Source organism: Lepidothrix coronata, unplaced genomic scaffold (genome assembly GCF_001604755.1).
Source record: "Lepidothrix coronata isolate B3197 unplaced genomic scaffold, Lepidothrix_coronata-1.0 Scaffold23, whole genome shotgun sequence".
In the NCBI taxonomy this organism is placed as follows: Eukaryota; Metazoa; Chordata; class Aves; order Passeriformes; family Pipridae; genus Lepidothrix; species Lepidothrix coronata.
The window spans coordinates 3,846,631-3,874,580 of record NW_016690203.1 but is presented as its reverse complement, the minus strand read 5'-3'; the positions used below and the strand labels follow the sequence as shown (position 1 = coordinate 3,874,580).

Genomic DNA, 27,950 nt, shown 5'->3' with positions numbered 1-27,950 from the left:
CAGTCTCCAGTTAATTGGAAGACCTTGGTAATAAGAGGAAGGAGATATTAAAAGTCACAGGTTTGGTGATTCCAAAGACACAATGGAGTAAAAAGAAACTTCTAAAAACTATCTGGAAGTAACTTAGGGATTTAAAAATCTATGGGAAGAGACAGAGCGTTTTATACTGGCCTTAAATGAGCGTTGACATTAAAGTAGTTGTTAGAGCTCTGTGAATAATGCAGAGCAAGTCAAGTGAAAGAGCCCATGTTGATGGCACATGAAAAATAGGTTTCCTCAAGCAAGAGATTCAGTCCTGTCCTCTCTCATGGGCATATCACTTTACTTTTTTCCAGTCTGCCTTAGTCTTCTCCTCAGTTTAAAGTAGTAATTAATATAAAGAGTATATGATCCTCTTTGTAAATGGAATTCCCGATTGTCTAAGACCTTCTGCAGAAACAGGGAAATGGCATTTTCTGTGCTGAAAGTTTGAGGTATGCATGTATTATTTTGTAGCTACAGTTCTTTCTTTTCTTTAAATTTTTGTGAAAGCTACCACATGCAAACCCAATATTATAGCCAAGTGAGTCTGCAAAGAGATGCTGTATAATGGATGTTGAATCTGGAAATTGCAAGGAATCGTCAGTTGTCAAACACTTTTTTTTTTTCTGGTTAAAAGAGTTTGTATAAAAGCTAGAAGAGTGAGGGGAATCATAAACCAGACATTTTCTCTTTAACCTTGGCCTACATAATTATGATGAGTTTACAAAGGACAGGCTCTGACTTTAATGACTCGCACATGACTCATGCAGGCTACAACAAAACACATTGTAATTCTCTCAGAGAAATACAGTTTTCACACAAAAACTGCAGATGCAAGAACAGTCCATGGACATTTTTTTTCTTGCCAAGCTGTAGACATACAAAGTAGCCTCTGAGAATAGGGATAATTTACATGACTTCTACTTTTATAGCATCTATTTTATAGTAAACTGTACAATTTGCATTTTGTTCTCTTCCCAGTTATGGTCAACTGTAAATCAACCATAATTTCAAGATACTTTCATACAGGATACCTATTTCTGCATATCCATCCCACCTTCTGAGAGCTGTGAATATTTTTTTTGATTTGTAAAGATAAAAGTACAATTCTGGGCCACTTTTCTTGGGTTTACCTTAATGCCCGAACAATCTTACATGCTTTCACTTGTGGCATTAGAGGTTATTAGGATATTTTGCTTTCTATAGATAAGCATTCTCAAGCAGTCATTAAACATGAAGCCAAATTAAAAAGAAGGCAAATTCAGAAAAAAAAATAATTGAAAGTCTTTTAATTTTTTTTTTATGATTCTGAATCAAAAGGTTATGTTCTCTGTGAAGTATTGCATTCATTTTTGCATTCTGTAGTTAATGTACAGAGGTCTCCCTGAAGAGTTTCCAGATACCTGTTTCATACAATTTTCTCCGTATTTTCAATTTTATTCCCTTTCTTCCTCCAGTCTCCACAACCAAAGGAAATCAAATTCTATTTATCTTCTTTCACTATCAAGGACATAACTTTTTCATTGCGTTTCTTTCTATTCCTAAATTTGTTTATGTTATTTTGCTTGTCTGTTTTCTCTCCCCTGCACTGCCTTGGTTTCCTAGATCCAGGGATCTTTAGCTTGTCTCTGACTGTTCAAGCTAGTTTCCCAAATTGCACCAAGCAAACAATCTCTTTCTCCTCCTACAAAATGCACCTCCCCAAACCCTTGCTGTTTTTATCTCTTCACTGATATTCTTTTCATGCTCCACAGTATGTGCATCCTGTACTATAGAAGCATGGCACTGCCCATCAGCCACAGATGCGTCTATTGGAGCATTTCACATGTATAAACTATGTATCCTTCTATATGTATGACATTTGTGACTTCTGTTTGGATTATTTTCTATACCAGTTTAATCAAATAACTTATCAAATTATTCCTACGAACTCTGTTAGCAGTTTCATTATCTGCTGTAAAAGCAACTACAGCTAAGTTTGGGGGTGGAGGTGGGGTGGGGGTGTTCTATGAATAAAACACCTTTCTTCAATGAGCTTATTAAAAATATTTTCAATAAGCAGTCTAACTACCAGATCACAGCTTTCAGAAAATGACTACTGTTTTTCTTTTGCATTCAAGAACACACTAAGCAAGTGTTAGTTTGGGGAACGGATTCATGCAAACAAATTCATTCACAGTCAGTATCATGAGCTTTGCCTGTTGTCTAACAAGTTCCTAATCTTACTAAGAACGTATCATGTAACTGTGAGACAAATGTGTCAGAAAATCAATTGTCACACTTCATCCATTTCTTGAAACTGGCAATGTTTTCACTGAGTTCATGAAACAATTGGTATCACACATTTGGAGTAACAATTACAACGCAAGAGAAATAACCTTTCATGGCTGGGCTTCGCGAACGAAGATTTGGGAAGGGCTCTACCCAAGTTTGTTACAAGTGCACTGGTGGCTAAAAAGGCCAATAGGAGACAGGCACGTCCGGCTGCAAAAGGCACAGCAGAAAGACTCCTTAGGTGGTATATTCTGCAAGCTTTTGATCTTTGTGGGACTGCATTTGTAGAGGATGGCCGTTGGCTTTGCAAATGTGGGTAAGGCCTTCGAGCCTGCGCAGTGGATATTTTTAGGTGAGACACATGATGTATACATACATATGTGTATGTATCTTTAGCAGGAACTATTTTTTTTCTTTACCTAAATGACAAAATACCTTTTTTTTTTCTTAATATTTTTTTCTTTCTTTCCTCCCCTTCCCTTCCCTCCCCCCCCCATTAACTGTTCTGTCTTGGGTATAAGTACACAGGAAAAGCAGCTAACCTGTGAGCTAATTTTCCTTCAGGCCTTTGAAACAAACCATAACCTACTCCATACCTCAGCAGAGAAAAACACTCTGTGCCGCCACGGTGGCAGAATTCTGTGTCACATAGATGTTCCCTTTTTTGTAGAAGTGATAAGTACTGGATCTGTCAAGTGATAAAATCATTGACTGTGACCTAAATTCTCCCTAAAACATGGTTTGTAGAGAGAACCCACACACATTGCATTAACTTCTCAATCCTACTCTATCTACAGTTGCTTACTTTGACCTTACTTAGGAACAGATAAGCTTATTCACAGAACGGAATAATCACCTCTTTAGAAGTCTTGTTTCCATTTTATGGCAGAGTTGGAAGTTTCTGACCTATCTTAATTTGCTCATTTTATTTCTATTTAACTGGAACTAACACAACTTGGTATATCTGTTACTCTTCTGCTCACAACAAATTCCATACATGCTTCAAGCCCTAAAGACAAACTTTTGATATGTTGTTAGATTAGAAGGGTTTTTTTGTTAAAAATAATGAGCAACATTTGAAACTTATGAAAGTATTAATCTCTCCAATTAGTTTATGAGCTCTTTACTGTGGTAATGAGAGCTATAGACCCTAAGCTTTATTCTAATTACGAAATGAGAACACTGAAGTTATTGAGATAGTCTAGTTTGAAGAGATTGTAAGAGAAAAAATGACTAACAGTGGTGAGTTATGTTGTTTCTAAGAACGACCAGCTTTGCTTCTGTTTCGTTGGCAATCTTGTTGGCTGACATTTAGAACAAAATGTAATTGTTTTGACTGCAAATACTTGCAATTGAAAGACAATAGTCCATGAAAACGCCTTTCTGAAAAATATGCTTATAAAATTGTGCAATCAGATCGCTTTTGTGTTTATGTGCCTTTGTTTCAGACATCCATTTGCTAAATACTGGGACACTAATTCCTAAAGACTATATTTTTTGGAGCAAATACAACTGACAGCTATCAAATGCTATCTTCTCAAACAAGCTGTTATAATAATAATTCTTGGGGAACACAGTATTTAGCAGCAAACAGTATTGCTCAGTGTATATCAGAAGACAAAGATATAATAGCCCAGGTATTTCTTACTTCTCCTTTTTAGGCTATAAGAAAATTATGTATTCGATTGCTTATAAGAATGGTGTGAATTAAACTTATACAAATTATAACTGGGATATTAGGATGTAGAATAAAATAATATAATGACATATTTTGAAGATACTAAACATTAAAGAGAGTATTGCTAGGTTAAAGAAAATTCTTAGGTTTCTATAAACTCTAAGTGAAATAAACATATAAACTAAATCGATAATAGTCTTCTTTTCCTCAGAATTAGTATTCAAAAGAAGCCAGGGAAATACCTACTGTTAAATTGCTTGGTTTAAAATGGCCACTTCCCTTTCCAATTTTTTGCGCATAATTCATAGGACAGGTAATTTTTTTTAAAACTTGATGTGAAATTTTTTTATCTGCACATAGATTAATGAAATCTGAGGAGTGGCTCTAAAATCAGAAGATAAGACCATTATTACAAGACAATAGAATTAGAAATAGATCCTTTTGTCCGATCAAAATTCTGCAAGAATTCTTACCACATAATTTCAGTTTCTGCAATCAAATAACCACAGTGACATCATCTGAACTCTGAATACTCTCAGAAGTCTGAATTTTCCAGTCATAAAAAGAAAACATAATTTCTTTTTTGTAATAAAATACTACTGCTACTAATAATTTTGTCAACTTCAGTTAGGCCAACGTGGTGAAGCTAATGTTTCTGTAGAATTTCCCACTAAGACTGCTTGATGATACAAAATGCGACAAGGGAAAGAAGAAAAAGAGGCAGAGAGAGGAGATTTTTTAAAAAACAGTATTATAATATAGTTTGTTGAATAGTTAATGTACTTGCAAAGTCTTGAACTCCAATTTTTAAAAAACATTACAATTAAAATCATCTTTGTCATTAGTATTCACTCTGCTTGTATACGTGCCCTATCATACATGCTTTGATTACCCAGATAGATACTTAAAAAGTGAGGATGGATCTGAACTCGAGATGTGCAGGGCCTGTGAAATGAGGGAAAATCTATATGGATTCAAAATCAACCAAAAAAAAACCAGGAAAAAAATAGAAGACTTGTTTATGAGAGTTTACATTATTTTACTATTTTATATTCTCCATTATCATACCAAGGTTTAATGACACTGTTGGGTTTGTTTCAGTTTTTCCACCAGTGACAGTGTTTTGCATTCTCTTCAGGCAAAAAAATGATGGGTTTGCACTGGAGAAACAGTGGAAATTAATATAGATAAGGTTAGGTCAAATGCACAGATCAACTCAATCACAAATAGAGAAATAAGTATTTTGTCAAGTCTCTTTGTTAGGTGTTACTTGTAATAAAAGCACACTAAAAGGGTTCTATTGATTGATTGACAGAATTAAAAACACAAGTGTTATACTGCAAGATTTGTAAAATCAGCGTTTGACAGCTCTGATATAAGAGAGACAGCAGAATAAAAATACCTTTGATAAGGCTTTTTTTTAATATTATATTCTTTTGTGTTTTGTGGAACTGACTATTATTATTATTATGACAATGTAAATCCTTCCTTGATACATGTAAAATTTTTTAAATTGTGGTTGTTATTTGACACATAGAAAAAGCTATTATGCCAAGTCTTTCTTCATATTTTAATCTGTTTAAATTCCAACCCATTTTTCTCAATGTCCTGGCAGTTCTGAAGGTGGTGTGAGAAAGGGCAAAGAGCTTTAAGATATGAGCTTATAATGACAGTAGTAGGAACAAACATTGGTGAGAATTTAATTTGTGAAAGTTTTGATTCCAGACCACAAGAGCACATTTTAACAACAGGAAAATAATCAATGATGACTCCATTCTACAAGCACAAAAGGAAGCAAAATGCTCAGAAATGGAATCAATGACCTGGAAAACAAGCTCAAATTCAAAGGTCATTTGACGTTTGGAGCTTCTGAAAAAGTGCAGACTGAGGAATTTCTTTCTGCTAGCAGTTATAAATAAATTGGTTATTAAATAGAATTAATAGATTTCACGAGCAGCTGATGTATGTCCCAACAAGAAGAATGGGATTTCTACAATAAGTCTGGTCTCAAACTGGGAAAGATTTGAAGTATGGCTCTAGACAAAATTATTTATCTAACACAAAAACAGACAGCAAGTCCCTGAATTGCAAATCAGTGGAAGCTGGGAAGGGATTCTGGGGAGTAAAAAGAAGAATTTCTCCTTATATTCTTTGATATAACACGAAGTATTTGTCTTGGGTACTTTGCAGCATATAGGCATGTCATAGTTTAACCCCAGCCAGCAGCCAAGCCCCACACAGCCACTCACTCCCGCACCAGCAGGATCAGGGAGAGAATTGGAAGGGTAAAAGCCAGAAAACTTGTGGGTTGAGATAAAGACAGTTTTAAAGGGAAAGCAAAAGTTGTGCACACAAGCAAAGAAAACCAAGGAATTTACTGCTTTTCATGGGCCTGCAGGTGTTCAGCCATCTCCAGGGGAGCAGGGCCCCATCATGTGCAATGGCAACTTGGAAGACAAACACTGTCACTCCAAATGTCCCCCCCTTCTTCCTTCTTCCCCCTATTTTATATGCTGAGCATGACGTCATATGGTGTGGAATATCCCCTCGGTCAGTTTGGGTCACCTGTCCTGGCTGTGTCTCCTCCTAACCTCCCATGTACCCCAAACTTTCTTGTCAGCATATCAGCACGAAAAGTAGAAAAGGCCTTGGCTGTGTGTAAGCACTGGTCAGCAATAACAAAAGCATCTATATATTATCAATGTTGTGTTCAGCACAAATCCAAAACACAGCCCCATACCAGACATTGTGAAGAAAATTAACTCTACACCAGACAAGACCAGCAGGGACGTTTTGGCTGGGGTAGAGTTAATGGAGGGATTCTGGGGAGTAAGAATAAGCATTTCTTCTTATATTCTTTGATATACCATGAGGTATTTGCAGTTTGCAGCATGTAGGTGTCAATAAGTACCTCTTGTATGTCATGCACGTGGTTTACCACTGGATGAAATCCCCAAGAAACAGGATTCAGGGGTATGTGAATCCTTGGTCTGATCTAGCAGGATAGTTTTTATGTTCTTAAAATGTTACAGACCAGTTTTATCAAAAGTCTTGGGAATGGCCACCAGATAATGCTTCATAAAACAGTCAGCTTCTGGTCTGTAAGCTGCGGGGACAATCTTAGCACATTATTCTGTGTTCATTATTTTGGCAAAGGTGAACCAACACTGTGGGAAGCATGTCAATCACTGACACACTCTTTTTTCCATAGAAGCTGGTTATGCACCATGAACAGTGTGGAGCAAAAGAATATTTTTCAAAAAGTTCAGACAGAGGCATACTATGTGTGAGACCACTAAAAGAATCTTTTAAGTAGAAAAAAAAAATCGTGTGTTTATGGATGGATTATGGTGTTTCCCCTAAGCAACCATCACTGTCAGAATAGCTCCTCAATTTTATGCTTCTCTCCATGGTTCTCAGTCAGAAGATCATCATCCATGTGAGTGATGTGCATTTGCAACGTGACCAGCAGGCTTTGACAGTGACAAGAAGGAAGATAGACACTACTGTTGTGTTTATGCACAAAGCAATTTCACCCAGGGAAGAGACAGCAGAAGAGACTGACTGCAATCATATGATCCCACTCAGTTTCATTTTGGATCATCCTAAAATGCATTTGTACTGACCTGGTCCTTGGTTACTCTGTTTGATACAGAATACAAAGAGACAGTCAGAAAATGTAACAAAAAAAACCCCCCACAAAATCAAAAAAAACAACAGTGTGCTGTGTGCTTTCCAGTGTTTTTCTCTAAAGATTTGTGTTAGTGGAAAATACCTATGTTGGCAGCCCAAGAGAGACAAGACTGCTGCCACTCCATGTCCCTGGGTCCAGCCACTAATGAGGCTGAACACGTATTCCGAGTTGACACACACACACAGAGCACATGTATATGGCACAAAAATACATAAATATACATTGCTGGCCATACAGATCATGAACAGACACACAGACCACTCACACCAACACTGACAGCACCACCAACCTCATCCTGCTCCCTGCAATAGCTGAGGAGGATGGAGGTCCATCCATGGAGACATAGCAGACTGTGTGGTCAGGAGTAGGGCATGGCCAGACAAGCATCCTGACCAGCCAACTCTTTACACAGGTGAACCCTTTTATTCGCTTGTTCCACACTTGTTACTCACCAAATATCTTAAATCCCTCCTTTGTCCTGCTTTTGGTTCCTCCCCTGAACATCCCATGATAAATCCTGTGCAATCCCCAAAAACTCTTGCTCTGCACAACCTTGTGTCCCCCACATCTCCAGCTACCGTCCCCCCTTAGTATCCTGGAGAGTTGCTCCCCATCACATCTCATGCTAGATTTCACACCTGGACACCGGAGCTGAGCCTCTACTGGGCCAGCCTGGGGAGGCAACCAGATAAGGTCTCCTTTCCTGTTAGTCCTTAATTTGTGTTCCTGCCTGTCATTGTGCCCACTGTACTCCTCTGGGCTCACAAAGATGGGCCTTTCATGGCTCTCCTGTCATGGGTGTGGAGTTAAACAATCTCTCAATAGCCTAACAAACTATATATTTAAACTACTTAATATCTCTTATTTAAGCCAAACAAAATAAGAAAGCAATAAATCAGAACAGGAGAAAAGCATATACTAGGCACAAGAGTAGGGAAACAGAAAAGCCAGAGTCTACATCTTCCTACTGCTTCTGTTTATTATATAAACTGGCTTTACAATTAAAAATATTTTTTCATTCAGCCATTCATTCTTGCTAGAACAAGAGACACCACACACAACCAGCACTGTGAGAAGTCTGTTGGTGCTTAGTTTTCCTAGAGAAGTGTCAGCTGCTGTTCTGTGCAGGGTTAGAGAAGCTCATCGTTTTCCTGGGATATTATCTCCCTCATAGTCAGCAGAGCACACCTTCGGCACCAAGAGCTGGGATAACACGGTACTTCCATGCATGCCTTTAATGTTACTGCCACGAATGGACAGTAAAGATAAAAGATAAATACTTAATGAAGCATCATCCTGAGCACATGCAGCATTTTGCACCTTTTACCCTGGATTTCTGTTGCAGTAAAGTATCCTGAATTTGATCAGAGTCAGTACCACGGGCAACAAGCAACAACTGAGAATCTTAGAGTAAGATCTTGCGTAAACATCTGGGTAAAGACACCACAACTACGCTACTGAATTCCTCACAAGGTGGAGTATCATGGCAACAGGTTGAAGGTTGGGAAGCCTTGTGAACAAAAATCTGTACAATGAGAGTACAGATTTTTGTGTTCCTTGGACACAAGTGTTCCTTGGAAATGATGATCAATAATGTCATGTTGGGGTCTAAATTTGGAGGTCTGGAAATCATTTCCCTTCTCCTAGCAGTTGGACTTTTCACAGGATTTCCATTCAAATGTCAGACAAGGAAGCACTAAAACTAACATTTGTTATTTGAAGCAGTATGTGACAAAGAATTAACCTTATAGAGGGATTACATCAAGGAAAAGTGATCAACAAGTGTTAGGCAAGGAAATGTAAATACATTAATGTGTATAAGGTGAATTACTCATGCATTGACACTATAGTAAAAGGCTGACCCATCATAGAGATATATGTCATATAGCACATATCATTTTGTGACATACAGCACTGAGATGACATGTGGATAAACATTGTTCCTTTATGATACACAGAAGGTGAACATCCATGCTATGAGCAGTTTGACAGTGTACCTCACTGAGTGTTGACAATTCATCAAAGAGACCAGGCAGGAGACTGTAAGATGGTTCAGTTTTTTTCTCACAGACAGAGCCCAAAGGGTTTCAACAGGCATTTGTCGCAGGAGCTGTCTCCTGTGTGCTAAAGCAGGGCTTGGTCCTTTACTCTCTCCTGTACAGCATGAATAAAATATCACAGAGAGACTGTGAAATGAAAAGTATTTCTGTGACAGCAGTGTCCAGATGACACCCTTGAAAAGAAATGCTTGTTTTACACAGGGCTTAACCAATCTACGCAATTTACTGCCACAAGCTATTTTTGTGGCTTACGGTTTAGAAGATTTCAAAGTAGGATAACACTTTTACAGACATAATAAGAACACCTACATTTACATTAAGTCAGATAAAAGGAAAACACAGAATGGATATTAATATGTAGAGAAAAGGCAGGTTTCTGTTTGTCTGAACAACACCTAGCCTAAGGTGAACTGATTCCTAGGATACAAGTTACACAGATAAATAAGTAAAGGCTAATCTACTAGGTATAAGCCAGTTTTAACTGTTTCGTCTTAGAGAAACATATACAAGCTCATTATCTCACAATTATAGAAAGACTTCTTGCACCTTCCTCTGTAACATCTGATATGAGCTACTGTCAGGGAGAGGATATCAGAATACTAATGGCATGAGTCATCATGGCAGTTTTGGTGTTTCTTCTTCAAAATATCTCTAGGACTCTTGATTATGACAGAAATATCAAAACCACACAAAATACCATAACACTGCAATATAGATAAGTAAAACTAAAATAGAACTAAAATCATATTTCCTGCATCCACATCAACAGAAACTAAAGAAGTGGGGAATACAGGCTTTTTTCCATACTAAAATATTTTGTGATTTTTTTGTCAGTGGTTAATCCCCTCATAATTAAGCCCCTCCCGAAGAGTTTGGGGGTTTTTCCCCCACAAAGTCACAGAGTTAAGATGCAATTGATTTTGTAATTTTGTTAATTTTTCTTTCTTGTTGGTTCCTTTTTCTACTCTCCACTCCCTGAGTCTGGTCTTTTAAGACTCTAAGCTTTTCAATTTAAACACTATAGACCTGGGCATGAAAATCTGAGCTAGTAGGTGTACGGGTAGAAGGTATGGCATCTCTTACTTGTCTCCTGCTGTTCTGCCTGGTTCAGAACTGAGCAGTCTTCTAGTTACAGAGTTCATAAGAACAAAATGGATATGTCATGGCAGTACATGGAGACTGGGGTAGTGCTTGACCAGTCCTTCTTAAAATTTCCATGTTTCCAGTGCTTTGCATGCTTCATAACGCACAGTTGGAGAAGGCCAAAGAGAGTATGGGAAAGAGAACACCTATTTGGATGTTATCTTCCCCTCAACGAAAAGGGGTGCTGGCAAAGCCGAGAGATGAGCCAAGGCTCAAGGGTCACCTCTACAACTACCTGTCTCAAAGGAGGTTATAACCAGATGAGGGTCGGCCTCTTCTGCCAGGCAACTAACCTGGATGAGAGGAATAGTCTTAAACTGCGCCAGAGAGGTTTGAGTTAGACATTAGCAAGGACTTCTTCACAGAAAGTGTGATTAGACATTGGAATGGGCTGCCCACAGAGGTGATGGAGTCACTGTCCCTGAAGGTGTTTAAGGAAAGGCTAGACGTGGCATTTAGTGCCACAGTCTAGTTAACATGGTGGTGTTTGATCATAGGCTGGACTTGACGATCTCAAATCTTTTCCAACCCAATTGATTCCGTGAAGGCAACATTGGCTTTTTACACCCCCCACAAATGCTCACTCTCACATTAGTTTCACAGGCTGTCCCTGCCCAGTGGACTTGGCCTCCACCCGCGCTTGGAAGAACGCACATGGCTTTGATTTAAGCGGACGCAATTCCGAGGTGAGAAGCTGCGGGCTGTGGCGGCTGAGGGCGGGTGACGGCAACGTGGAGGCGCTGGGGCAGACGGACACCCCGCGTGCCGGGTCCACCAAGCGGCCGGGCCTCGGCGGGCACGGCGGGGGGCGCCAGAGAGCGCGGACAACGGCCGCCCTCCCGGGGGCGGCGGCGCTCATTGGTGGCGGCGGCGGCCGCAGCCATGAGCAGAGCCTCGCGATTGGCCCGCAGGTGCGGGCCGGGGAGGGGCGGGCCGGGCAGAGGCTACATAAGGAGGGAGCGGCGCTGGCAGAGCGCAGGCGGTGTGGGCGCGACGGGCTTTGGCGGGCGTGGGCGGCGGCTGGGACGCGAGCGGGGCTCAGCCCGGAGCGACAGCGACGGCAGCGGCCGCTCCTCCGGTGTCCGTGGCAGCGGCGGCTCTGACTGTCCCCAGCCATGCTGTGCTATGTGACCAGGCCGGACGCGGTGGTGATGGAGGTGGAAGTGGAGGCGAAAGCCAACGGCGAGGACTGCCTCAACCAGGTGAGGGTTTTCTGGCCGCCGGGGCGCCAGGGCTCGGGGAGGGGGGCTGTGGTGGGTGTAGCGGTGGCCACTGGGGCAGCGTGGAGCGCTGGTGCCCCACAGGCGCGTGTGTCCCCGTTGCCAGCCCGCCGCCCCGGTGCCGAGGCGCCGCGCCCGCGGTGGGGTTCGTGCGGGCGCCGCGGTGCGGGGCGGCGGTGGCGCGGGGCTGGGCTGGGCCGTGCGGGGGCGGCCGCCGCGCCGGCGGTGGGGGCGGGGAGCGCCGAGCGCCGCAGTCTCCCCGCTTCCCTTCTGGTTTTGTGTTTTGGTGGGGGTTTTTGTTTGTTTGTTTGTTTGTGTTTTTTTTCTTTTTAATCTTATTTTATTTTTTATTTTTCTTTTTTCCCCAACCTCTCTCTTCATGTTGGATGAAGGGGATGCTGCATCCCCCGCCTCGGGGCTCGCCGGCCCCTCTGCCGTGGGAAGCGCAGGCCCGGGCCCCACCGCTGCATCCCGCTGGAAGTGTTCTCAGGGAGGGAGCACGAGTGGGACCCGAGGCGGGGGATGCAGCACCCTTTGCATCCAACTCTCCGTATCCGGGACCTAGCAGGCCAGAGCTGCTGTCCAGGTGCTTTCTCGCCCTTCCGTCGCCAGTGGGGGCGGCCTTGGGGATGCTGGAGAGATCCAGACGCGGGAGTCCGGTCTGCTGGTGGCATATAAATAAAACTTGTTGGTGGCTGTACTTTTTGACTCCTTCGTGCCCAGAAAGTGCTACTGGCTGAGAGGTTGAACAGCCGATACTCTCCTCTTTTGGAAATCTGCTGGTCCTCTGAAGTGCCTGTCCTTGGGGTGAAATTTGACCATGAAAATTTGACCACGTGCTTTTCAGCTAGTGGAGAAATTCCTAGTTTATGCTTAGTGTTTCTCTCCTTGATGTTTTGTATGCAACCTAAAATCCAGTAATTAAGTAATCCTTTGTATGAAGGTGCTGACAGCAGGATTTTTGTGTGTGTGTGTTTTAAGTGAGCAGTCTGAAACAGCACTTCGGGTGTTATTTTTCATCGTTATGTTGTAGCCTTATTATAAAGAAGCTCGTTCTTTCAGGTTTGCAGAAGGTTGGGGATTATAGAAGTTGATTATTTTGGACTGCAGTTCACTGGCAGCAAAGGGGAGAATCTATGGCTGAATCTGAGGAACAGGATCTCCCAGCAGATGGATGGTTTAGCCCCTTATCGATTGAAATTGAGAGTCAAGTTTTTTGTTGAGCCACATCTTATTTTACAGGAACAGACAAGGTAAGGTAAATATGGTTGTAAGTAGATTTAATGTAGCACTTTGTTTTTGATTTCTGTAACTTATGAAAGTGATTGCACAGTGGTTTATGGTTTTTATCTTCTAGTAATTTTGCTTGACTTTTCTGTGTAGTTTTAAAATCTTAGTGTTGTGTTTTGTTTTGTTTCATTTTTTAAATAATTAAACTTATAACACTAAGTATTGTGTAGCTACCAGTAAGTAATGACTGTGGGTAATTTTGTGAGCATTCAGTGCTGGAAGTGGAAGAAACTAAGCTACCAGTAGCAGACTTTTTATATGGTATTTGTGTGTCCGATAGTAACCCCTGTTCTGTGGTGTTACTCTAGGTCATTCTGAACTGCTGGTACAGAAAGGCAGGAAACAATTCCTCCCAGAGAGCAAAAAACTTGCTGAATTCCTTTTTGTCTGGTATTATGTTACAGTAACTTTCAAATAGCTACAGGCCCTTAGAGGCTACAAAAGAAACAGCTGTTTCACTTCTGCTGTGGCCAGTCCTCTTAACTAAATTGTTATACTGTTAGTAAATTAGTTTTCTAAGATTTGTAGTGAATACTTGCTTTTACTCCTTGAGTTTGATTACCACATGAATTGCAGTTGAATTAGCTTTAAAGAAAGCTGTGCATATATGTATTTAGTACAAATAATTTTTCTAGTTAGCTTTTGATAGTACAGTTAGTGTAAATTGGGCCAATTGAAATCTAGTGTGTGTATGATAGTGCCAAACACATTTTTTTCACTACTCACCTTAAGTTAGTTCTTTCAGAATCCTAAACTTAATACTTTCAGAATTAAGACCATGAAAACAACATGGTGGTTCTGCACAGAATGTTTGTCTAAGGAGTTTGGTCAGATGCTGACAGTCTTTATTTGGTGTTTATTTCATAGGAAAAAGGGTTTGAGTTAGAAACATGCATGTATTGCTTTATTTTTTTATCTAATGTGCAGGGTAGAGGCTTTGGGGGAGCAGTGGTTTCAGGTCATCAATCTGCTTGAAATTTTCAGAATGCTATGCTGTTAGACCATGGTTGTCCTGTATAATAGCTTCAGTTAGGCAAATGAAGTCAGGCTAAATTCCAGTTTTAATGTACCTTATTTTGAAAAAATAAATTCTACTATCCATGGCATATCTTTGGGCTCTTTTTGAGTATTTTTCCTTAAAGAAACTTGTCCTCCTATTTAAATATTCTCAGTAAGTATAAATCCAAATAACAAAGGGTTTTTATGTAGAACAAAAGGAGCCACACAACTTCATACCTGATGAGGTGGAAGAGGTTACCCTGAGCATGTCAGATGTGCCTCCACTCAGAACGAATCAGGGTGAAAATCTGAGGAAAGCCAAAACTGGTGGGTTTATGCTATCATTGATGAATGCTTGCTCAACTTTACGAGGTTTTTACAGACATCTGTGTTCCTGCCTTCAACACTGTCAATGCGAGACTTGGCAGGTGGTGCAAGTTAATAGAGAGCTTGAACTCATGAAACATGCCCCAAGGGCCTCAAAGACTGGGTTGTGGAGCTAAAATGTAACAGAGCTTGTATACCTATATCAAAGTAGCAGGTATTTCTCGACTGTAAAGATGACTTTGAAAGGATGTAGGTGGGACAAGCTTTCTTTTATGTATTAATTATGACTGTTCTGAAACTAATACTTTTAACAACAAATTTTAAAATTGAGTCTCAGTCATCAAAAGATCTATATTATAGAAAAATACAAGTTGTACATCAACTTGCAATAATTGCCTTTTAATTGTGTATGCCCAGTAGTCTACAAGTAGCAGACCTAGAATTCCATTACCTGTGGTTAATGTCTATTCCTGTATTATTGATACTGAGTTTCAGTAGATTTACTCTTTTTCTACTCAGATCTGCTTGAGGATTTACATACACATGTAACTGAATTCATACTTAGTTTGTGTGTAAGCATGTTTGGTATCAAGGAGAAGATGCAAAACTTGTTAAACCTGTTGCAGAACTTAAAAATCAATAAGCACAGAATTATAAGGATTAGCTGCACAGTTACCGCTGACACCTTGTTTCTTTCCTTTACCTACAAAGTCAGTGTGCTGACTGAGGAAGAAAGTGATGAGTATCCTTGGTTTCCTTTAGCAGTTGTGTCCACATCTGATGTAAGGGTGGTTTCTGGCAGAGCTGTTGCCTTCTGGTCCCGTGTGTGAAGAACAGTGGGGAAGTCTTCCAGTCTTTTGCTTGCTGCCTCTGATGCGGGTTTTACACATAAATTAGATGCGTGTTGAGACTGCTTTTGAAATCTGGGAAGCTGCAAGTAATTCTAAATTTTGTTGATATGCCTCATCATGATTATAATAGCAAGTGTTGTGACTGAGTTGTTACAAGGTCTTTTCTATATACTTTGGAAGCTTTGCCAATCCCAGTTGCACTGCTTCATTAGATTCTTGCTGTGCACTTCGATTTAAAACTCAGGTGTATGTTTGTTTGTAGCAATTTAATATTCAGGTTTCTACATGCTGTGAAAGCTGACCTGGCAACTGAACATCAACCTCTGCTTCTGTTATCTTTAGTCAGCCAGTGGAAGATCATAGCCTCATGCATTTTAATCTTCTTATGCAAGGGAGCAGTCTTGTCTCAAAGGCAGAGCGGGTTATAGTTGTACCTCTGACCACTATGGCAACAAACCACCTTTACTTATCACTTTGGGAATTGGGGAATTGCATGGAAAAACTTTCTTACTATACTTTTTATCCTTCTACAGGGCTAAAAGCAGTTTATTTCTATTCTTTGGATCACAATATCTAATTTTTTATTTGACTGCCTGGTACTGAATTTCACCACATGATTTCATAGCTTAGAATTGTTTTCAATGGAATGAAAGTGCTGCAAGAATGTCACTCAAATTTAATCTGCTGCTGTCAGAGTTTTACAAACAAGTCTGAAATGTGAACAGTGTGCTGCTATGGAGAAGTTTGAATATCTATGAATTTTCTTTTGAATGGAAAATCACATTGACTTGAAAAGGACTGCTCTTTGCTTAAAGATACATGTGATAGTCCACGATTGAGATCATAAGCTCTGGCTTGTGTCACGTTTTGTTTTTTTCACCATTTTCTGTGTTTTTTTGATAGGTCGTGCAACAGCCAGAAAAAAACCTTCTGCTTTTCACTTCTTTTACTGAATGATTTGTGGGTGGTTCACGTATCAACTGTTATGAAGTGTTGAATTGCTGTAAGGAGTTGAGGCTTAGAGAACGGATTATACTTCACTAATCGGAATTTTCAGGAGACTTTTTGACTGAGGGTGGGTGAGATGCTTGGCAGCAGTGCCGGCCCTGCTGCGCCGCTTGCGGGGTGCTCCCGGGGGTGCCGGAGCGCTCCTGGGGTTGCAGCTCCGGGTCAGTGACTGGGAGTAGCCCCGGCCCGCGGCAGCTCCGGGGTCGGGCGAACGGCCTGGGCTTTGCACTGCTGTCACAGGGCAGAAAGTTCTTCGGCTCCGGCCACGAGCATTTTGTGCGAAGAGGATCAGAGGAGTCTTGAAATTTGCATCCACCTTTTAACAGTGGGAGTGTTTGCCTAGGCCGTGCAAGAGGCGAATTGTGCACAGCACCCGTCCGGAAGGACGGGTGGTTCTAGGTCTGGCAGGATAAAGTCAACCTCGTGGCGATTGCAAAAAAGAAAATTTTTGAAGTGAATGATTTTTTCGAGCACTGTAAAGTTTACCCAGATGTACATCAAAATGGGCGAAGTTATTTGTCTTGTGTAGTAAGACTGAAAATCAAATATTCATATGTAAGCCACGACAATTTAAAGTAACACAGCAAATTCAAGCAAGCCACATAGTATTACAAAGCATTCAAAAGAGCTGTAGTTTGCCAGCCTTGAAGGTGGTAATTGTTGTTTTGAAGGCTGTTAAAGGGTGTGTGATGTTTGGCAGTATTAGAATTATATTTACAAAGTATTTTGCAGTGTTATCCAGTTGTATTGATGAAGTAGTTGAAATCAAGAACTGGCTTGTAAAATATGTTGAGCGGTCAGATACATACAGCAGGTAGAAAATGAGGAAAAACATTCTATTATCCTATAGCATTGGCTAGCCAGAGCAGCAGGACATATTTGTTCCAATGCATTAAAAGTCTGTTGTAATAGACAGGGTGAATTTAATGGATCTGTTTGTTTAAATCACAGTTGAATTGCAGTTGGTAACCTTTCACCCACTCTGCTGAGAGCAAGTAAGAACAAAGATACTGAGGAGTATAATTGTACACTTTGCTTTCTCACGTGGGGTGGCCTTACATCTGCTTTTAAAAACAGAATTATATTCTATAGATTTTGAGATCTTTATCAATATATTTGATAAAGGGAGAACAATTATGCTTCTTAATTTTGATTCCTATAGATAACAGAGTTGTAAATTTACTTCACAGTAGAAAAGACGCTTAACCTGTGGTAAGTAGTGTCATACCCCGAAGAGAACAGGCAGTTCCTTGGGATATATGCTAAGATTCTTGCCAGTAGTCTAGGAAGAGAATGAGGTCTTTTGGTTATGCTTCTAGTTTAGGAATCATTAGTCATATGCAGATACTTCTTTTGGTAAAGGATTGGGGTTTGTTACTTTTTCCACTGACTGCTAAGTTGAATACACAGGTACATTTAGGTACCATGAGGTTCAGAGGGGAAGGTAAGACTATTTGAAGTCTTTTGTACTAATGCTGTCACATGTAGAGAACTTGGGCTGCAAGTGCAATGGAAAGTTCTGTTTGTCCTTAAAGCTACCACTAGTTGTTCAATGTCCCAATGTGTCTGGCAGGTGTTAGGATGACTAGGAGCCACAACAATTGATGGGCAAAGTTCAGAGTTGTGAAGATATAAAGATTAAATGAAGCTTTGGCAAGAGTAGTAAGAAGCTGCAGAATGTGCTAAGAGAATGTTGGGGCTTGGGGGGTGAGGTAGGACACGTACCTCTTGCGTGACTTGAGTTACTTCTCAAATTTATAACAGGTAATATTAATGTATCATGTGTAACTGAAGCGGTGAATGATGCAGAAACAAACAAAAATGTTTAGTTTCTTATATGGTGGACAAACTAAGGTATTTTACCAGCAATGTTGGAAATGTAACCTTAGAGAACTTAAAAACAGTTCAATTTTCACAGTTCATTGTTCTAAAGCTTGCTAGATAAAAATTCCACTAAGTATAAAATATTAGTGCTGAAATAATTCCTTGAAAAAATAAGTATCCTCTTACTGCACAACCTGACTACTTTTAGAGGTAGGAGAAGCTTTAACAATTTTTTTATTGTACCTAGAGATTCCAGGAGAGAGGAGGGATGGTAGATTAGGTCACAATCTAATCTACAAAAATTTACATAGATACTTTCTGTGTAACTAATAGAATCGGTAATACAACCAGGTTTTCTACAGACAACCTGTTGGGTCCTTCAGAATTTGCAGAATTAGATAGGGAACTGCCTCAAGGCTTCTAATGCTTTAGTTTTGCTTGACTATATTTAGCAATAAAACCACGTTCTTATGCCTTTAAGGATCAAAAAACACTGTTCAGTTTTGTGTAAAAAGGAAAAGAGCAATGTGCTTTTGTAATCATATTCTGGCTAGTGTCATGTTTTGAACCTTTGAATGGGGGGTGATTTTACAAGAGACATTAATATTACTTTGGAGCAGTGCAATCTGAGTATGGTTGGATGGGCTAATCAAATCACTTTTTCAGATGCATAAAATGTGTGCAACCCTTGCTGTCCTGCGATTTCTAGATGTCTTTCCTTCATCAAACACACTTAAGGACTTAAAAAAAACCCAAACAATTCAGCAGCAAATTTGCTGCCTGAACTTCAGGGCAGCTGCTGTTGCAGATCAGTATGACGTCTTTCACTGACCTGTTATGGGTGCAATTTAGGTTATTTAGGTGCAGACCAATGACTTTGTGAGATGGACTGTTAAATACAGGTGGTTTTGTCTGTTTTCTCTGATGTAATAAAATAGCTTATCATAGTGTAAACCAGGACTTGAATTTGCACAGCTTTAGTTACTTCGCAATAACTGTTGTTTATACATGCTGCGACTTTGTTTCATTTATCAGAAAAATATAAAGTAGCTGAGTCTCTGTGCGATGTTTTCCCTTGTGTGATATGAGCCAGTTATGTGAAGTTACCACACATTAGCTAATGTGATGCTATTTCACATTTGCCTTAGACTCATTTGTCTTCCTATGCCATTGCTGGCTTTTTAGTAATGGAATGTGACAAGCCATGCATCTGCTGTAGCTGTTTCTGTAATGCATCTGTATTTGCAGGAGCAATATTTTGTTTTTCATCTTCCCTTGTGATGTCATTAAGGTCTTCCCAGCAAGGGAAGAACTCTTGATTTTCCCCTGTGTAGGCAGTGCTGTCATATGCATAAAAAAACCTGAAGACACAAGCATTTTGGTGTGGTAGTTGTAACTGTGTTTCAGCTAATGAGAATAAAATTGTCAGATCTTTCTTTAAAATACTATATTTGTAATTAGTACTTAGTTAAAACAACTGAAAATCCTGTCTTGATATTGTCAGAGGATTAAGTGCATGAGAAGCTGTTTATTTTATGAAGTGCTGATTGGAGTCAGGGAAATGCCTACTATTTGAATTTATTTTGGTCATAGTGTTTTAGTAATTTATCGAGTACTTTGGGTTTATGGACTAAGCCCCAGAAGAAATCTGTACAACCCAAGTATTTTACAAGGCCACAGATATGTGTTTCTGCAGCCCAGGATGAAAGAGCTATGAATCAGCAAGGTAGGAGAAAGGGATTGGAGCAGAAGTTTGAGGTTTGCTTGGAAAAAAGAGCCCTAACAAGGAATAACCTGTTAACAGTAGAGACAGCACTACTACCTGAAGTTCTGGTCCTCTTGCCACCTAAACTTGTATCCTGCACATTGTGAGGATATTGGCTTGCACCAGACCCCCCCCCAGCACTGCTGAAGACCCCTTGATGTCTAGACAAGATCAAGACCCCTTGATGTCTAGACATCAGAGCAATGCAATTAAGCACTTGTGTCACAACTGCAGTGATACTCTAGCATGCCTCAAATAGCTTGCAAAGGGAGGTGTTGGAGCTGTGACTTGTTGCAGGAAATGGATTGTAGGGCAACTTAGGGGATAATGGGGCATCTTTTGGGCTGCTGTCTTCTTAGTTGCAACATTTACCATGGTAGAGCTAACAATGAATGAACATGAATTTTAGTTCTGTAATTGCTCATAGTGCTGAAAAAAGAATTTTAGAATGCTGCAACAGAATATATGTAAGATATCATCCAATTCCCCTTGGAAGGAAAGCTAATCATTTACTAGCATCTTCAGCATCAGTGATGAGTGACTCAGTACAGCTTTTCTTAAAAGTAGATCACAATTAATTTTAGAGAAGTAAATGTCCCATTCTGGTGGAAGCCAAGACACATCACTGTGGGTGCTAGGCTTCATTTATAGAAATAGGTTTTTAGTGATTCGTAACTGTGATATGTAATTCTGCATCTGGTTTCCATAAATATGCGCAGTCTTAAGAACAAATGGTAAGACATTTATATTTTCTCCCCTGAGGGGAGAAAAGGGTGATTCTGTAGAAGTTAAAGTAGCCTATAGGGGAAACTAACATTCTGCTGTTAATGTTGGTGGAAGTGTTCTGTTAACTGACTTATTAGACAGTTAAGAGCAACATCGTGAATTCTCAGCAAATTGTTGAATCTGCCTTGGCCCCAGGTGTAAAGCTTGGTGTGACATGCTTACACAGAAGATGTTTTTGTATTTTGTTCCACAATGCCTTTTCAGGTGTCTCAAGTTGTTCTGTTAATCATGTCTCATCTTCCCTTAAATGTAGTGGCAAAGGCATTTCCCCTGTGTAGAGAAAGTATGGCTTCTCCTGTTGCATGACAGAAGTGTATATGCTGTTTGAGCTGTTCTTCCCAAATTTGCTTTTGTGAACTGCAGGATAACTTGTAAATGGCAACCAAAAATTTAAACATAGGAAACTAATTCAAATATTTCATTCATATTTTGTTCACTAAATTGAAATGACTAAGTGGCATTAGGAGTTAAAGCAGTCCTCATTCTTAAGAACATGATTAAAATGCTCATGTCTTTTAATAGTACTTTTAGATAAATACCATCTTGAGTTGTAGCCTTGTGTTTAAGGGTAAGTGAATAATAAGGTGGAGACCTTTTTCTTTCACTTGTGCCAGACTTCCTCTATTTGGTACAATCATCACAAATTCTTGATTACCAAACGAAAGGTTCCCAAATATATCTAATATGTTATTTGATATGTCTTGATTACAAACATCATCTAACAGTTTGTGTAAGCAAATGTTTCTGATTCCATCGCAGGCATATGTTTTTCTTGCATATAAAAGAAGATCTTCTCTCTGGTAATCTTCAGTGTTCTTCAGAGCATGCAATTGAACTTAGTGCTTTGTTGGCACAGATGAAGTTTGGAGATTATAACCAGAACACTGCCAAGTACAATTATGAAGAGTTGTGTGCAAAAGAGCTCACCACTACCATTTTGGAGAGGTAAAAAGAGCACAATGATACAGACTCCTTTTTGGAGATCAACAGCAGAAGATTTTATGCCCTTAATTACTGGTGCTATAGTGTAAAACAATTTAGATAGTTTTGGAGATCAAAATATAACCTGAATTTGATGTTCTGATTTCAATTATTTTTTAAGCTCAATTACAAGGGGTTTTTTCTTCTTTTGTGAAAAGGAAAAGCTGCCCAAACTCTAGTACTTGGGGAAACAGAGGTATCTAAGCACCTGGAGCAGGGTGAATAAACTGTAAATATGTCTTAGACCTACACTGGTAAATGAAAGTAGCAAGAATTTATCTGGCTTAGTACCTGTTACTCTGAGATGTGAACAAAATTCTCTGGTACCTTCCATAGCTCAATTCCTGACTATCAGGAAACTTTGTGTCCTACTTGTGTGTAGTTTTTTTTAGTTATGAACTTAGTGGTGGTTTGGGGAAATATGTTGGGGGTTGTGGTGTTCATTGGAAAGCCTTGATTACATGTAGCTCTTCCATTTCTAAGGCATTCTCAGGATGTTTTGGTAATTCTCAACTATTTCCAGTTCACAATTACTGGAAATCTATAGGCAGCTAAAGCAGGTCAGGAGCATTTAATAATCTGTTCAACTAGGTCATCTAAAAACCCATGTTAAAGCAAGCTGCTTGACAATAACAGCACATACTTGAGTTATATCACCTATTCTTAATCTTTTTATCAACAGCATTATTGCAAAGCACAAAGAGCTAGAAGGTCTAAGTCAAGCATCTGCTGAATACCAGATTCTACAGATTGTTACAACACTGGAGAACTATGGGGTAGAGTGGCACTCAGTGAGAGATAGTGAAGGGCAAAAACTGCTTATTGGTGTTGGACCTGAAGGCATATCCATCTGTAAAGATGACTTAAGTCCAATCAACAGGTATGTGTTTTGTGGAACCAGTTGCATGATCAGTTTTGCAGAGTTACTGAGCATGCCTATAGAGTTTTACAGAAATACACAACTGCTCTGAATTACTAAAAGTGGCTATTGGGATGTAGGGTCTGAGGACACTACCTGCTTATAATCAAGATAACAAGTGGCCTTAATACTCTTGATTTTTGTGTATTTTTGAGGCAGCATCTACAATCCAGCATTACTGACAATAGAGATCATTGTAACTTCTGATAAAAGTGCAGTGTAGTAGTTTGTGGAATATGCCCTTATCCTTACCAGCTAAATAACCTTTCTTTTTTTTTTATATTAATTTATAGGATTGCTTATCCTGTTGTTCAAATGGCAACTCAGTCTGGGAAGAATGTATATCTGACTGTTACCAAGGAGTCTGGTAATAGTGTAGTTCTCTTGTTTAAGATGATCAGTACAAGGGCAGCAAGTGGGCTCTACAGAGCAATTACAGAGACACATGCATTTTACAGGTCAGTATTGCCACTAGAGTCATCTGTGGCTACTGCTCTTCTCCAGTGTTGGAACTACGTGCTTAAAGAGCCAGTGGTCTGACTGCACTTTGGAAATACTCTGCAAAATTTCATTGTCTTTCCTCTTAAGTCCAGAAGCTGAACAGGTTTTTCTGTTTTCTGGGAAAGTAAGCAAGAAAAGTAAGCAAAATTTTTCCACTATGAATAACAGCACTTGGGTATATAAACTTTTTATGTTCCTTGATACTTCATAAACAGTACATACAGTGTTTTGTCCCTATGTAAGAGGGAGAATGAGAGCAATGGAGAAGATCCTTTTATTCAGAATATGTAGATCCTTTATTTGGCTCCTCCAGTTATGTTATCTGTATGCCACCTTCCCATCCCATGTATTTAAATCTTCTTACAGTTCCTCTGTCCTTGCTCACATGCCCAGGATTTTGTTTCATGACAGCTGTATCCTATTGTTCTTTGAGGCAGAGGTGCTATATTCATTTGTTAATGCTGATTTTTAAAACCCCTTTTCATTCTTACTGATCAGTAGAACTGGCTGTCAAAGACACTTAGTAGCAGTGTTTTCTTAAAATTAACTACCACATATCAGTTTCAACTACTTCTTGATCTGTGTCTCTGCTTTAACTTCTGCTGTCCTTCACAGTTTCTGATTTTAATTTAAGCAGAGTTTTAGTTTGGCAATAGCACTTGGCCATAAGCTTAGATCTTGGACCTTAGGCCCTGTGAGGCTGTAGTCCTTCTGTTCTGTTTGTTTTCTTTCCTGTGTTGCCTAGAGAAGTGATATGCCTTAATAGGCTTCTGCAGATTCAACTGTATAACTGAAGTATGTGACAGGCATGGTTAGGGTAGCTGAAAATACTCAGTGGCAAATACATATGCCTTAATTTAATTCTCTACACTGCATTCACACTGGTTCTCTTCAGAATAATATAATACTAGTATGTAAACTACTGGGTGGAAATTTGGTTAAAAATATTACTTGACTCCATGAGAGCCTCTCTAAAGAAAGATGTTACGGCCAAAGACTCTTAATTGGAATTCTTTAAGGCAGTGTTTGAAAATTGCCATGGAAAGAGGCATTTCTAAGCTGAACTGTGGATTAAGTGTTCTGCTGTTTATGTTAGTGTAATACCTTAAGTTCCTTCCATGGACTTGACTCATTTTACCAGACATTTCACATCTTGAAGATGTGAAGTATCTCCCACGTTTTCATTTTGCACTTTTCAAAGTAGAGTTGTCATGCAAACAGCATTCAAGAGCTTAAATGTTACCTCTGACTGTTCTATTTGCTTTAATTTCAGTGCTGTTACTTCAACTTTGGTAAAAATTACTGTATGGATAACTTTATTGGTATTAACTAATCAATTTTGGATTTGTCTCATTGCTTTATAGGTGTGACACTGTCACCAGTGCTGTCATGATGCAGTATAGTCGAGACTTAAAGGGTCACCTAGCATCTCTGTTTCTGAATGAAAACATTAATCTTGGTAAAAAGTACGTCTTTGACATTAAAAGAACATCAAAAGAAGTTTATGATCATGCAAGGCGAGCTCTTTATAATGCTGGCATTGTGGATCTTGTTTCAAGAAGTGACCAAACCCCACCAAGTTCCCCCCTTAAGTCTTCAGAAAGCAGCATGAACTGTGACAACTGTGAGGGTCTCAGCTGCCAACAAACAAAAGCCCTGCAAGAGAAGCTGCGGAAGCTGAAGGAGTCCATGCTTTGTATGGTATGTTGTGAAGAGGAGATCAATTCAACCTTTTGTCCCTGTGGCCACACAGTTTGCTGCAAGTCCTGTGCTTCCCAGTTACAGGTAAATGCAATGTCATTAAGTTATGAGTTACCAAGTTATGTGGAAGGTTTGGGGTTTTGTATATTTAATGACCGTGGATTAATATGTTCATGTTGATGTTCTAGTAAAACTTATTTTTAAAATTTAGTTTGTGGTAAGCTAGTTTCAAAGAACATCGTCTGGATGATGTGCTAACATAATTTGCAGTGAGGCTAAGAATGAGCTGCATGCTTCTCACAATACCCTGTCTTAAATATGGGATGGTGGAAAGTACTGTTATTGTGTACATGGAGGGAAGTCACCAGTAAGTGCAGAGACTCAAAATATGAAGTAAACTAACTTCCTAATGTTCTTCCTTTCCAGTCATGTCCTGTTTGCAGATCCCGTGTAGAGCATGTCCAGCATGTGTACTTGCCAACCCACACCAGTCTTCTCAATCTGACTGTGATATGATCTACGTATACACTTTAAACCCATCATGTACTCTTTAAACTGCACTAATACGAAATGCAACCATTGATTGTGAAGAAGGCAATCACTGGCACCTATCCACGATCAAAAGCAAAAATACTACATTTTTTAACATAAACATTCTTTGTTCAGCATGTCCAAAATGATTTGGGACATCTTCTGAGAGCAGAAGTGTAATTGATTCACCTTACTTAAAAGGAGAATGATGCATAAGTTTGTAGCACGGCAGTGTTGCCACAAAGATAGGTAACCCTGGAGAAATGTGGTGTACACATACAGATGTACCCAGTGAAAGCAATGCAGCCTTTTCTTTTACATGCTCTAAATCCTTTTAGTCACACTGTTTGTTTTGATAGTAAGACTAGCTTTTACAAATACCAGTTTAGTATGGCTCATAGCTTCAGCTTTTAGTAAACTGCTTTAAGGAGGAGAGAACTTTTTTAAAAAGTCAGTTCTTAAACTGAAGTTATAGGGCTTCATCAAGTAGCTGTGTTTAACTCAGAATTCTATTAAATAGAAAACAATTCTGAGAGAATAGCTTTGGAAAGGTGGGACAAGTTTGTTAATCTCCAAGTCTTGAGGGTGGATCAGGAAAGTTTTGTAGTTGGCAGCATCACGTGGAAGCACTGTTGTGGGACTTCATTCACAGCTCTCAGTGAGCAGGGTACTCCCAGGTTTCCCACATCCAATTTAGCTGGTGGTCTCAGGAGCTTCAGTCAGCTGCCCTTCAAGTTGGCTTTATTTTTGGAGACTGATTTTAAACTATGTACCATTAATTTTTAAAATAAGGGTTGTGTATAATTTTAAATGCTTTCTTCAGTTAGCATCTTTATGGGATAGGTCATTTTCTGCTAAAATGTTTTTAATTTCCACCCCCCTACTTGGGCATTTTCGGCTCTGGTTTCCTAGTGTCTTCTCCAGGGTACAGAGGGAACTGGAGACCATGTTTGGGTGCAATACTGGCTTAATCAAAGCTAGAAAACTACACTGTCACTTTACTGAAATTTTCTGACTATACTTTTCATATTGCCTTAATGTAGCAGTAATGTGTGTTTATGCATCTGTTTCTTTGCACAGACATTTTGTCAAAATATTAAAACTCTACTTTTTTATGACACATTAGCATATAAACCTTACTCTAAGAGGGTATTTATTTTTTCACTTTGTAAAGAAAATTTTGTTTCCTCATGAAGCAAGAGCTTTGTCCTATATCGTAGGCAGCTTCTGTCTTTTTTATATTCAGATTAATAAAGGACTATAAAAATCTACTTTGTGTTATTGCTAAGACTAATTTTGTTCTGAAATACATCTGAGGTGTTACTGAACTGAAAATGCAGCATAAAGTATTTTCATGTTTACGGTCTTGAATGTTATGTTCTAAGAGTGTAATGAAGCTTCCTTAGGTATGTACCGGGGAGGGAAGAAAATTAGCCTGGTATAACCAAGTATGTTCAGGCAGCAAACTTTAAGACAGCTGACATATTCCAACTGTGACATAGCCTTCAGAACTGATTTTGTGAAGAACAGTAAACTGCCCCAGTTACATGGGGTATATTCTAGTGGGCTGAGAGAGAAAGGAAAGTATGCAGCTTGAGACTAGAGAGTTGGTGTTTCAGCAGTCTTTTCTAGGAAGTTCTTTATTACAGATGTGCTGGTGTCTTTTCTTGATGGAGCTATTCAGATTTGCTAATTTATGACTTACTTTCACATTATTGAAGAGATGGTGCTTGAACACTTCCCAGGTGGTGCCCTATCACTGGCAAGGAAGGAATGGGTATGCAAGTGTGTTCAGAGAAGACCATATCCAGCTCCTGTGCCAGCATACAACAGTGCTTGAGCAAACCTTCCTTGCATCCCAAGATTACAACCAAATTATGTTAGTAACATCTAATCCATTATCTTATTGCAGCTGGCTGAAATGGATTGTAAATCAGTATAAATAGATGTTAATACAGGCATCTGATTTAAAGCATGCAACATGATCAAGCTGTTAAAATAGGCAAGCATGAACTACAGGTCCTTTTAATTAAATAGGCTGTATAATGAGACATCCTTAATAAAAATAATTCCAGTAGTTAGAACTCTAATCAAGGTGGGGCTTGAGATAGGTTATATGGCATTGGTGGAATTTGGGCAGAGCCTTTGACTTCTGCAAACAATATTCTGTTTAATCTTGAAAAGCTATGCAGGAGATGAGACACACCAGTGAGGTATGAGTCCAGGCAAGAGCCTGGCTGGTGTGGGTTGTGCCTGAGGCTGCTGGGAACCTGGTTCTGTATTGGCAAAGGACAGCATGGAACATGAGTGAAGCTGATATATTTTTCCAGTTAGGAGGGGTGAGATCAGTATGCTTCCCGAGCAGCGTGGGTTCTTT

At 39.6% G+C, this 27,950-nt stretch overlaps 1 protein-coding gene across 2 annotated transcripts; it reads left to right on the top strand.

The window, feature by feature from the left end:
- The first annotated feature begins 11,861 nt into the window (after positions 1-11,861).
- Positions 11,862-26,844, top strand: MYLIP (myosin regulatory light chain interacting protein). 2 transcript variants are annotated; one of them, XM_017808605.1, is made up of 7 exons: positions 11,862-12,072; positions 13,153-13,343; positions 21,700-21,885; positions 22,604-22,801; positions 23,134-23,298; positions 24,706-25,126; positions 25,469-26,844. In XM_017808605.1, the coding sequence occupies exons 1-7, from the start codon at positions 11,986-11,988 to the stop codon at positions 25,556-25,558; spliced, it is 1,338 nt and encodes a 445-aa protein (XP_017664094.1). In that variant the 5' UTR covers positions 11,862-11,985; the 3' UTR covers positions 25,559-26,844. The 2 variants fall into 2 exon arrangements, with proteins under 2 accessions (XP_017664094.1, XP_017664095.1); XM_017808606.1 differs by lacking the exon at positions 11,862-12,072 and adding an exon at positions 12,396-12,676.
- The last annotated feature ends 1,106 nt before the right edge of the window (positions 26,845-27,950 follow it).

Bases quoted from the DNA above. Each gene is read 5' to 3' on its own strand.
- MYLIP (XM_017808605.1), top strand. From the start codon at position 11,986: ATGCTGTGCTATGTGACCAGGCCGGACGCGGTGGTGATGGAGGTGGAA. The intron at 23,299-24,705 runs GTCAGTATTGCC...ATTGCTTTATAG, and splicing joins GAGACACATGCATTTTACAG to GTGTGACACTGTCACCAGTG. The intron at 25,127-25,468 runs GTAAATGCAATG...CTTCCTTTCCAG, and splicing joins CCTGTGCTTCCCAGTTACAG to TCATGTCCTGTTTGCAGATC.